This window comes from Scyliorhinus torazame, chromosome 19, assembly GCF_047496885.1.
Source record: "Scyliorhinus torazame isolate Kashiwa2021f chromosome 19, sScyTor2.1, whole genome shotgun sequence".
Classification (NCBI taxonomy): Eukaryota; Metazoa; Chordata; class Chondrichthyes; order Carcharhiniformes; family Scyliorhinidae; genus Scyliorhinus; species Scyliorhinus torazame.
In genome coordinates this window covers 86,311,959-86,325,254 of record NC_092725.1, presented here as the reverse complement: position 1 = coordinate 86,325,254, position 13,296 = coordinate 86,311,959, and the positions used below count along the sequence as shown (strand labels likewise).

General features: G+C 42.7%; 1 protein-coding gene across 4 annotated transcripts in view; it reads left to right on the top strand.

Annotated features, from left to right (window-relative positions):
* The window catches only part of foxm1 (forkhead box M1), a 59,989-nt gene that overhangs the window by 32,224 nt on the left and 14,469 nt on the right, over window positions 1–13,296 (top strand). For all 4 annotated transcript variants that reach the window (XM_072484683.1, XM_072484681.1, XM_072484682.1 and 1 more), the window contains exons 3-5: window positions 3,822–3,970; window positions 4,709–4,867; window positions 7,609–7,737. In XM_072484683.1, the coding sequence (XP_072340784.1) occupies window positions 3,822–3,970; window positions 4,709–4,867; window positions 7,609–7,737 (437 nt within the window). The remainder of the gene's footprint in view (window positions 1–3,821; window positions 3,971–4,708; window positions 4,868–7,608; window positions 7,738–13,296) is intronic.

Here is a 13,296-nt window from a genome sequence, read left to right as displayed (position 1 = left end):
ACTGGAAATATTAACCTGCATCTCCATTTAAGATATTATTCACTTCCTTTCATCAAGTTTGTGTACATTTATTTGTAGATTTGAGACATTTACAGTTTTCCCTTTTCATCTCAACATCATGCAGGAATTAGTGTTTGCATATTATTTCCAGCAAATTAGATTAATAACTGATGTATTTAATAGCCATGTGTGGACATGCTTAAATAATTATGGAAACAATTCTGACAGTTTGAGCTTAGCTGCTAACAAAAGAACAAAACACTATGAACTTGCTCTTTACCCTGGCTGTAGTGAGTGTATGTATGAGAGATTTATAGACAAATTCAATTCCTCAGAAAATGATTAGAAACCACACGTTGTTATCTGAGCCCCACACATAAACCCTAGTCAGTAACTCCAACTTATACTTGAGTGCTACGTTGTATTTTTGAATGTGTTCAAAGTGGCAAGCTAGTTTTCTGAAGTGTGGATCAGCATTATATGCAGCAAATTCCTGCTGTGGTGGGTGGACCCATAGCCCCAGTCCTCAAGCAAACAAAAGCTAAATTCCCACTTTGAGCAGAAACGGAATACAATCTCTTTTAAACGTTATTGTTTACAGCCACAAAAGTTATGTTGTTGCATATACTCGACGTGTGAATTGAGCCCCGTTTACAGCTACAAGCATGTCCATATATCGATTCTCAGTAGAAACTTCAGTTCAACAGCTGAAAACAGCTCTGAAACTACTGTTTAATTTAAAATAAGCCTTTCTGACAACACAAGAAGTTCTACATTGTTTGATGTTTTATGGGAGAGAAAATAATTTGTATCTCTATCACCCCTCTTTTCCCTCCCCTCAGCACAGGGCAACAAGTCCCAGTCACTACTCCCATCCATGCACCCACATGTCTATATTTATCAACTTCATAAAGTGAAGGGGAGATCAAATAGAGGTGTTCAAAATTGAGGTTTTAATGAGATGCCATGGATGTTGGCATGCCTCAACATCCTTCCAAAAATCTGGGTCCACTTATATGCCAGCTGAACGACCTGCAAGGGTCTGGGAGTGTCGCCAATTTGAAGTGTCATCATTGGATTGGATTGGATTTGTTTATTGTCATGTGTACCAAGGTACAGTGAAAAGTATTTTTCTGCGAGCAGCTCAACAGATCATTAAGTACATGAGAAGAAAAGGGAATAAAAGAAAATACATAATAGGGCAACACAACATATACAATGTAACTACAAAAGCACTGGCATCGGATGAAGCATACAGGGTGTAGTGTTAATGAAATCAGTCCATAAGAGGGTCATTTAGGAGTCTGCTGACAGTGGGGAAGAAGCTGTTTTTGAGTCTGTTCGTGCGTGTTCTCAGACTTCTGTATCTCCTGCCCGATGGAAGAAGTTGGAAGAGTGAGTAAGCCGGGTGGGAGGGATCTTTGATTATACTGCCCGCTTTCCCCAGGCAGCGGGAGGTGTAGATGGAGTCAATGGATGGGAGGCAGGTTTGTGTGATGGACTGGGCGGTGTTCACGACTCTCTGAAGTTTCTTGCGGTCCTGGGCCGAGCAGTTGCCATACCAGGCTGTGATGCAGCCTGATAGGATGCTTTCTGTGGTGCATATGCAAAGAATGCATATCCTTGCAACATAGCCCATATTGCCTGCTTCACTCTTTGCCCCTTGTATGGTACGTACAGGTGAGCAAAACATACATTTGCAGAGTGCAAAATTGAGGCTGACTACTAACGCTAAGCATATTATATTGTAGCTGTAAACTGAGCTCAATTTACACGTCGAGTATATGCAAAAACATAATTTTTGCGGCTGGAAAAATAGGTTGCCTTATACACTAGGTTGATTTATATGCCACAATTTACAGTAAGTAGAAACATTTTCATTGAGTTGATATTAAACAGCATACATATAGATTGACACGTTAAAAATTGGGAGCAGGAAATTGGATGCCATGTATGACAAGAGTAGCGCAGGTATAATGTAGGATGGCATACTATACTGCTATTCCGATTTTACTCCCACAGGAAATCATTATACTCTTCCCTTTCTAGTTAGAATGGGATATTGTACTCTCCCCATAGACTTTACAACTGTATTGTTTTTCCTATTCCAAGCAACAAACAACAGAGGGGAACAGAATCTATCCCAACGGACCACATCTACTCTCTTATTAGCTTTCTGCCTTTCCTTTACCTCTCTGGATCTCATTATTTTTCCTGCTAAAATTTCTCCAAAGCACACTGAACACATTGTGGTTATTCCGTGTACCTGCTCCCCTGTGGCAATGAAGGTCAGACATTTGAAGGACAGGAACCAGTCGTCATTTTATATTCATTCATGGGGTGAGAGCATCATTGTCAATGCCAATATTTGCTGCCCATCTTTAATTGCCAATGAGAAGTTAATGTTGAGCTATCGCTTTGAAATATTGCAGTCCTATGTTGTAGGTACACAGTTGTTTGGAAGGGAGGTTTAGATTTTGACCCAATGACAGTGAAGGAATGGCAATAGAATTCCAAGCCATGATTGTGAGTCTTGGAAGGAAACTTTCAAGTGGTGGTGTTCCCAAGCATCTGCCGCTCTTGACCTAGGTGGAAGATGTTGACAAAGGCGTCAGGTTGCTGCAGTGCATCTTGTAGATGGTACACACTGCTGCCACTATGCATCATTAATGGGAGTGAGTGAATGTTTACAGTGGTGGCTGGGGTCCCGATCAAACGGGCTGCTTTTTCCTGGGTGGTGTTGAGCTTCTTGAGTGTTGGAGCTGCTCTCATCAGATTAAGTGGAGAGCACTCCATCACACTCATGACTTGTAAATGGTGGATAGACTTTGCAGAGTCAGGAGGTGAGTTACTCAGCACAGGCTCTGATTTGCTCTTTAGCCACAGTGTGTATTTGACTAGTCCAGTTAAGATTCTGCTCACTGGTAACACCCAGAATTTGATAGTGGCCGATAAATTCTATGGCATTACCATTGATCAAAGGGAAGATGGCTAAAATCTCTGTTGAAGATAATCATTGCTTACCACTTAATGTGGTACAATGATACTTGCTACCTAAGCCTGAATATATTCCAGGTCTTGATGCGTTTGAGTTGCACACAAAAATGAAATGGTAATTGTGAGCAAACATCCCACTTCTGACCTTATGATGGATAGAAGATCATTATGAAATAGCTGAAGATGGTTGGGCCTAGGACAGACCTTTGAGGAATTGCTGCAGCAATTTCCTTTGGCCTTCAAAACCACACCCATTTTCTGGTATCTCAAAACCACACCCATTTTCTGGCATCTCAAACTCAATTCCTGTATATTGTAGAATCATTGCATCCTTTATAACATTCAATGTGCAAAACTCTGCAACCAATGGATTTGGATGACTCCATGTGCTATGAAGACAAAGCTTAAGACAGCAATGCAGTCATGCAGTTGCACTTAATTGTCATGCGTTACCAGTAATTTCATTGAACACAACTGCATTGTGGTTGGGTTATTTTGGTATGGGAAATATTTTGAGTTCTGCAGTACCTTTTGCCAATCAAACTCAAAGTTTATTCAAAACTGAGGGTTTTTTTTTCAGAATCAGTAAGAGGAAAGCTACATTTTCCTGGTGAACTACTGCCAGTCTGCCAGTTAAAATGGGCAACTGGCTGAACCTGGATCATGGCTTAAAATATAAATAGGTGCAATGGATTGAAGCAAGAACATAATAGGTCTTGATGGCAGAATCTAATCAGAAGAAAGATGCCTTACAGTGGCTGATCTACATCAGGCAAACTTTCTACATTTTATGCAAAATCTCTGCCATTATTTCCTTCTCTTAGCTCCTACAGTTCCTGAGCGTCTTCTCCTGGACGACAGCCTGACCAACATTCAATGGCTGGGTAAGATGAGCACTGATAGCCTTGGTGCTTGCAGCGTGAAGGATGAAACTGAGAAAGAAAACCAAGAGCCTCCAGCAGAAGGTGCCACTGTAAGTGTTGCTCTTCCCGGCTTGGTGTTCAATTCTGAGGTGTTTCAAATGCTGCAACAACTTTTAAGTATTTACCCATTTCATAACTTTAGTTTACATACGTGTATTCAAAGGGAGCAGTTAACAATCTGGGAAAGCATCGGGGCCAGGAACAGTAATTTAATATTCAAAAAGTGGATAGGAAGAGTATAGAGGGAGGAGGAGGCAACCCTCATAAAAGAAGGGGCGAGTGACGGGATTGGAGCATCGTGAATGAGTGCTAGTCAGAAATAGGTTTAGAGATGCCAGAGACTATGATTTGGTGGAAACAGGTATTTTGAAAGAAGAGCTGAGTAATTCATGCAGAGGGTTTTGTGACTACTGCATTTAGCTTTGTCTTGATTCCTTAGTGTTTCAGAATAATTTGCATAGAAAGTTGACCTTGTATTTGTTGTCGCCACTTTTGATTGACTTCAGTAAGGTTAGGGAATGTAGAATTAACGTTACCCTGTACGTAACTAACTTAGACTATCTATGTTCAAGTGCGTTGGGCAGTTTAAAGGGAGATTTACTGTGAATCTATACTTGCTTTAGCTGTCCTAGAACTGACCTGACCAACATTGGAGTTCAGTAGTTTAATAGATCTTGTGTGAATCTGATGTGTCATCCAAAATATATATTCTGTTGGCTGTTTTTTACAATTTCCTCAGTATTTTGATTTAGTTTACGTTTCTGTGATGGATTCTTTCTTTATTGCAGGCAGAATCTGTTCATGAACGACCTCCATACTCCTATATGGCTATGATTCAGTTTGCGATTAACAGTACGCAGAGCAAGAGGATGACTCTGAAAGAAATCTACACCTGGATTGAGGATCATTTCCCCTATTTCAAATATGTGGCCAAACCAGGTTGGAAGGTAAGATTAAAGTATTTAAATTGGTAGTGCTTTGGAGGAGACAGTGGCATCATGGTATTGTCACTGGACTAAGAATCAAGAGACACGGGGCGCAATTCTCCCATCAGGAGTCTAAGTGCCGACGTCGGAGTGAAAACCGGAGTGTTTCACTCCGGCGTCCGAGCCCGCTCCCAGCCCCCTAATCTTCTGCTCCCGGGGGGCTAAGAGCGGCAACGCGTCATTTATGCGCGCCGGGCCTTGGCGCTGCTTAAATAACGCGGCCAGTGCCGCGTAAATGACGTCACCCGCGCATGCGCAGTTGCTGTCCTCCCCGAGGCCGCCCCGCACGAAGATGGCGGATGGATCTTGCGGGGCGGCGGAGGAAAGGAGGTCCTTCTTCAGAGAGGCCGGCCCGCCGATTGCGGGCCAGACCCCATTTGAGGGCCCCTCCCCCCCCCCGGTGCAGGAACCCACGCCCCCACAGGCCGCCACCCCAGCGTTCCCACGCTCTTCCTGCCGGCAGCGACCAGGTGTGGACGGCGCCGGCGGGAACCCGTCGTGTTGGGCAGGCCACTCGGCCCATCGGGGCCGGAGAATCGCCGCGCGTTCGTTGCGAGCGGCGATTCTCCCAGCGGCCAGCCGTGATTCTCACCGCGCCGGTTTGGGGGGGTGGGAGAATCGCGTGCGGTCATCGGGGCGGCGTGGTGGGACATGCGCGGCGCCCCGGCGATTCTCCCACCTGGTGGGGGTGGTGGGGGGGGGGGGTAGAATTCTGTCCAGGGTCTGGGGGACGCAAGTTCAAATTTAGCCAAGGCAGATGGTGAAATTTGAATTCAATAAAAATAAATCTGGAACAAATGTCTAATGATGACCATGAAACCATTGCCATAAAAACCCATCTGGTTCACTCGTGTTCTTTAGGGAAGGAAATCTAGCCTACATGTGACTTCACAACAATGTGGCTGACTCTGAAATGGTCTCACAAACCACTCAGTTCAAGGACAATTAGGGATGGGCAATAAATGCTGGCCCAGCAGAGAAACCCACATCCAATGAGTTTTTCAAAAAAATTAGCATACATCACAATGGAGTGAAGGTTCACAAGTTCAGTCGCTACTCCTGAAATGTCTAAGCAGGCCCTGATAAGTTATGTCGGGCAGACGCTGCAGGACACCTTATGGAGAGATTGGAAAAAAAGGAGCATGGGGTGTCCTGCCTTGGCAGAATCTCCTAAACAGTAGGTGCCAATCTGAGGACTTGCGAACAAACTTTGAGAACAAATACAAAATAAACAGGAGCAGGAGTAAGTCATACAGCCAAGGGGGCACGGTGGTGCAGTAGTTAGCACTGCTACCTCATGGCGCTGAGGACCCGGGTTCGATCCTGGCCCCGGTTCACTGTCCGTGTGGAGTTTGCACATTCTCCCCGTGTCTGCGTGGGTCTCACCCCCACAAACCAAAGATGTGCAGGGTAGGTGGATTGGCCACATTAAATTGTCCCTTAATTGGAAAGAAAAGAATTGGATACTTTATATTTATAATTTAAAAAGTCACACAGCCAGTCAAGCTTATTTGAAAATATCATGGTTGATCTTTAATCACCACTCACTTTCCTGGCTGATCCCATATCCCTTGCTTCCCTTTGAATCAAAATATCTTTTGATCTCCGCCTTGAAAAAACTCTTGAACCTTCACATCCACAATCTTGTGGGGCAGAGAATTCCAAACATTCAACCCTCTGAATGAAGACATTTCTCCAGGACCCTCTATTTTGAGACTAGGGGATGTTCTAGATTCTCTAGCCAAGGGAAACCGTCCACAGCTTCTACTCTGTAAAGACCTTTCAGAATATTCATATGTTTTAATGAGATCATCTTTCATTCTTCTCAACTCTGGACAGCATGGGCCCATTCTACCCAATCTCTTCTCATAAGACAACATTCTTACTGCAGAAATCAATCCAACAAACTTTCATTGCAGCCCCTCCAAGATTTCCTTGGGTACAGAAACTACACTGTGCGCAACATTCCAGTTTTGGTCTTGCCAAAGTCATGTACAATCTCGGCAATACTTCCTTTTTCTTTTCCTCAAACGGACTTGCAATAAAGGTCAATGTATTATTTGCCGCCTTAATTGCTTGCTGTTCATACATGTTAACTTGTGTTATATGTACAAGGATACTCAATTCCATCTGAGCATCAACATTTAATCGTTTCTCACCATTTAAAAAATATTTTTTTTTTCTATTCTTCCAGCAAATTCATTATGTTTCAAATAAAATTACATTTATAAGCAACAAGGCATGCTGAATTCAATCCATGCATTTAACCCAAAATAATTTATAGGCTGGGGGAGTGTTCATATGTTCATAAACATATATGGTCTGCCTCCTGAGCAAACTGTGATGAAACTGTCCTCTGATTTTATTGTCATTAGTACTTTGTTGGATTTCCAGGTAAGTAATTTTAAGCAGAGTGGCACCCAACTCAATTTCCACTCCGTTGGAAGATATGTATGTATGCTATTTCAAGAGGAGACTTTTCCCTCCATTTGGCAATTCTAAAACTCTGGAGGTTTTCATGCAAACAATAGCTTTTTTCAGTGTCAAATTTTGTTCATACTCTTGTCAAGCACTTTGGTATAGTTTACTATGTCGTGGTGCTATTTAAATGCAAGTTTTTTGTTGTCACAGCTTCCCATTTATGCTTTGTTAACTTATAATGCGGATTGTCATGATAACTAACTCCTTCCTCCCTGCATCAGAACTCTATTCGGCACAACCTATCTCTGCATGATATGTTCATACGTCAGACATCTCACAACGGCAAGATATCACACTGGACAATCCGTGCTGAAGCCAACCGCTTCCTGACGTTGGATCAGGTTGTTAAGGTGCGTTCTCTGTGTGCTTTTATTTTTGTTTGTGCAGATTTATGGTTTCCTGTCAGGAGCTGGATGAATATCTGGCAAATCACAATATTGAGAAGTGTAAGGATTAGTCTAAACTGGTACTGCATAATTCTAACATGGAACAACGTGAAATCTATGTTGCTGAGGTTAAAGAAATAACTAATCATTATTTCATTTTGATAGATTGTAATGTTAAGTTGATATCAGGAAATTTTCACAATTATCTTGGAGAATGAGGAAAGACTTAACAGTTTTTTTTCTTGTGAAATTTTACCTGCAATTAATATTATACAAATTTCAAATTCCAGACCAGGACAAATTTCATTGTGTTACGACACCCTGGGCCAGCCAGTGTGTGGTCAATTCCAGCTTTATTTGACCCCGTGTCGCAGCATGGTTCAAATTAATTTTTATTTTAAAATAGCCAAGGTCTTCTGCTGCTAAATAATTACAGTCACCAGGTTTGTAAATTTAAACATAATTCACTTTATTATTAACAGTAACTATAATTAACAAATGTAACTTCAATAAAACATATTTTTTTTTTTTTAAATGTAACCGGTTAACTACTCGAATCTCTAACGCTCCTTTTTACTCACTCAGCCATATATATAATATACACACCCAAACAGAGGGAAAAGAGGGGTGTAAAATAATGATAAAGTAAAAGGATAAGAGTCTTTGTTTCAGATGGATGCCTTCCAGTGGGTTTTTCTTCAGTGTAGGCTTTCAGGTGGACGTTATCTTTTCTTTCAGCTTGTAATGATTTTCACTGTAAACTCAGAATTAGCAGGCATTCAGAAGATAGAGAGACCGCTTCTTTCAGGGTCTAGAAGCTTATGCCTTCAGACAGGCAGCAGAACAGAGAGAGAAAGATGCTTTCACCTTGAGAGTCCAGTGGCTCCTCCTGAGTTCTTTCCAAAAAAAAAAAAACCACCTGACAGGAATCAATCGCTGATAAACATTACAATCTATCAAAATGAAATAATGATTAGTCATTTCTTTAACCTCAACAACATAGATTCCACGTTGTTCCATGTTAGAATTGTGCAGTACCAGTTTAGACTAACCCTTACACTTCTCAATATTGTGATTAGCTAGATATTCATCCAGGGTTTCCTGGCAGAATACTGTCCAGGCCAGCTGCCAACCAATCAAAACACCCCTCCAATCTCGTCTGGGTTCTTCCCAAAATACAAAATATTATAACACCGTGTACTATTTAGACACTTTGAGTTCCTTACTTCCTCTCCTCAACTCAAAGGTATGTCTTCATTAATCATCCAATGGATCAAAAACGCTAATGACAAAATGAAAGAAATAGGTACTAAGGGAATCAACAGGAAGAACCCTTACAATGGTAACAAACAGAAGGAAAGTGCTTGACAAATATCCATTGCTTAATTTACTTGTATACACTGGACTTCATTTCTATTGTCACTATGAACTATGCTTACCTATCTTTACTCTGATAAATGATGTCATTATAACCAGTATTGTTTTGATTGTGACTTCCAACTCGGGGCTTCTTTGAGAGTTAGGAATGGCATAGAATGGGTGGCGCAGTGGTTAGCAAGGTGCTGAGGAACCGGGTTTGATCCCAACCCTGGGTCACTTTCTGTGTGTAGTTTGCACATTTTCCCAGTGTTTGCATGGGTCTCACCCCCACAACCCAACGGTGTACAGGCTAGGTGGTTGACCACAATAAATTGCCCCTTAATTGGGGAAAAAAATAATTGGGTGCTCTTTAAAAAAAAAATGTAAAAAGGAATGGCATAGAATTGTTTTGAATTATATATACTTTATGTTAATTAGACATCTGTGCTCCTGTAATATCCGCTGTTACTCCATATTTCCATAAATATTCTAGATTTGCTATCAATGTGGCTTGCATGAATATTTTGATACAGAAGCAGGCAGACACATAGAATGAAAGGAGGCCATTCGGATTTGGTGACTTTTTGCAAGAGCAACTCAGCTAATCCCATACTTTCCCCATAGCCCTGCAGTTCTTTACTTCAGAAAACATTGAGGTATTAATACAGTTTGGCTTCAGACAGCAGCAGCTAAACACAGCTATACACAATCTCCTCGCGTCTAAACTAAAAACACGCGCAAACCCGCACTCCAGGTGACATCACATGCACATTTTTGTTAAAGACATCCATATGCATAATCAAATAGGCAGATGCTAAAAGAGGAGAGACAACATCATAACATGCATGACACAACTGATACGTCAGTCTGTCAGGAACTTTGCAGCTATCTTGTGATCTGGGTACAGCCACTGGTGACTCAGTAGACACCGGTGAGTCTTGGCTCAGTTAAGCTGGACTTGAAGACGCAGAAGTAGGTTGGTTGTTAGTGAGACGTCCTTAAACCTCTTCCGGAGTAACGTCCACTGGAAGCCCCTGAACAACAGGAACCACTTCCTGTTGAATTTCTGCAGCAGCGTTTCCTTCTGCCGTGTGATCCGGAAACCTAGCTGTCTCAGAATCGTGACGTAGACGAATATGATCTTGATATCTGCGGATAATCCTTCCATTCATCAGTTTCACCACAAATGATACTGGACCACCTTGGTTCAGAATGACTCCAGGCAGCCATCGTTGGTTATTGGTTATCCTGACATGTACGCCGTCAACCGGATTGAAATGCCTCGCCTTTGCATGGTAACCATGCCTCTCCTTCTGGATTTCCTGTCTACTTCCCACTCTCGCTTTGACATCTGCGTGCAGCAGGTCCAGGTGAGATGTTGGCTTCCTATCCATCAGCATTTCAGCCGGTATTGTCAATTGTGGTGTAATACAGTACTGAAACAAGAGTCGCGAGAGCTTAGTTCCCAAAGTACCGTCTGCCATTCTCTTCAGTCCTTCGCACAGTTTCAGAGCAGCTTGCTCTGCTCAACCATTTGACACTGGATGAAAAGAAGCAGTACATACAATTTGGAACAAATCACTCGTAAACGTTGTCCCGTTATCAGAAACCAAAGAATCGGCTAAGCCATGGGTTGTAAAAACTTGGCGTATCTTCTGTATTGTAATGGAGGCTGTAATGTTGCCCATGATGTGCACTTTTAACCACTTAGCATGCGCATCCACGATGACTAGAAACATAGGACCCATAAAAGCTCCTGCAAAATCTACACAAAGTCTAGACGAGAGATGGTCAGGCCACTACCGACAGATGGAGTTGTGCTGATGGTGCCATCTTTTGGTTTATTTGACATACCATATAGGATTTCACTTTGTTCTCTAAGTCATGATCCATTTTTGGCCACCGACATACAACCATGCTAAACTTTTCATTCTTGAGGCACACTGGTGAACCTCATAGACTTTATCTACAACTTGCGAGAGACCAGGAGGTGGAACAACCCCCAAAGAATGTAACTATCCTGCACACTCAGCTCATCCTTACGTTTTGCATATGGTCTCAGTTCCTCATCATCTATAACAGGAGGCCAACCCTGCATAAGGAATCATCTCACCCTGGGCAAAACAATTTGAAGAATGGAGAATTTGAAGTGGGTCAAGCAAAAAAATTGTCTCTGGAGGAAATACTGCCTTGGTTGGTATGTCCGGTAAAGGAAGGCGACTCGGCACATCTGCGTTTGCATTGTCCTTCCCTGCCCTGTGCACGATTTACTGGTAGGCTGACCGTGTGAGAGCCCAGCGCTGTAATCTCACCGAGGGATGCATCTGGACTCACTAAAAAGGCTCATCAATGGCTTGTGGTCTGTTAATATGGTCAATGAGCGATCATAAAGGTACTGATGAAAGCGTTTCACAGCGAAAACGATGGCTAGACCTTCCGTGTCTAGCTGTGAATATCCCGTCTCGTCTGTTGTCTGGGTTTGTGATGCAAATCCAATGGAGTTTTCTGACCCGTCCTCCATCAGATGAGAGAGTACTGCCCTGAAGGTGAAGTGCCACATGAGAGAATGAGCTCTCTGTCCCGATCAAAGTGAACCAGTTGATTAGCTGATTGTAGCAACATTTTCACATCCTTCAAAGCTTTCTTGTGCTGGCCCCCAATTCCATTTGGTTTCTTTGTGGAGTAACAGATACAGTGACCAACACAGTTGAAAGGTCTGAAACTTGCTGTAGTAGTTCACTAAACTGGAAATTATCTGAGCTCTGACACATTCTTGGGATTTGGAGCTTCCTCTGACAAGAACTGTTGGTAGGCTTGACTCAAGTCAAGTTTGGCGAATGTCTTGCCTCCTGCCAGAGTTGAAAACAGATCTTCTACCCATGCCAGCAGGTAAGCATCCAGCTTGGAAACCAGATTAATGGTAAATTTATAATCGCCACAGATACGCACAGTATCATCACTTTGAAGAACCAGTATAATTGGATCTGCCCAGTGTGAGAACCGAATGGGCTCAATGGTTCCAAGCCTCTGCAGCCGTTCCATCTCTCCTTCCACCTTACCTTTCGTGGCCTAGGGCATTGTCCTGGGCTTGAAAAAGCAAGGCGTAGCCTGAGGATGAACAACTTAATAGTGCCACACAAGTTCCTGTTTGAAAACCTCAGGATATTTCTGAATGACATCCTCTGTCACATTTGTGTACTTTATCTAACCCCAGTTCAACTGACTTTTCCTGAACCAGTCACGCCTGAGGAGACTAGGCCCATTCCCTTTTACTACCAGAAGCTGTGCTCTTGCTTCTTGGGCAGTTATGCACAATGAACACCTCAAAGGCTCCAAGTGTACTTCCGAAGGCTTATCTCTGCCTGAGTAAGGGCTGCTTAGAGCCCCCAATCCTCACTGACGACAGATGCAGCAGCTCCTGTGTCCACCTCAAACTTGATTTTCTGTCCATCGACCTCCGCTGTAGCATAAATAGGCACTTGAGTGAGTAAGTGCACCTCATTCACATCGAACATGTTGTAGGAGCATGCCTCTTCTTGCTTTCTGCTTTCCACATGATGTGTAAACAGACTGAGACTTCTTTAAATGTGAATTTGAAATTCAAATTTTACTTGCTCTTAGCACTCCTGTGCATTTAGCCAAACATCCCTTTTGTTGCAATTGTGGCATACAGTGTCCTTGAACTTGCAATGATTGGCATAGTGTGTGCCGCCACACCTGAAACATTTTACTGCATTCGCCTTTTGTTTGCTGGCTCTTCTTACTTGATGCACTGTGCTTCAATATGTTCCCTTTGACTATTCTTTGCATAGTTGGCAGCCATTTCCATGTGGCTTGCTCCACCAAATGACGCTGTATGCTGTCTTCATTAATACCACAGAAAATTCTGTCCCAAGAGCATATCCTCTAACACTGTCCCAAACTCTCAGTGTTCAGAGAGTTGACGTAGTTCAGCAACAGCAGCAGCTACAGACTGTTCTGCCTTTTCGAAAATGACTATGGAACTTGGACAATCACAAAGTACTTAGGATGGTGATACTTATGAATGAGTGCAACTAATTCCGCAAATTAAATGTGCCCCTGCGGTTTTCACGGTGTTGCTCAATTTCTCATTAGCTTGAAAGCCTTTGCCCTGCACGCACTCGGGAGAATTGAGTGCTTTTT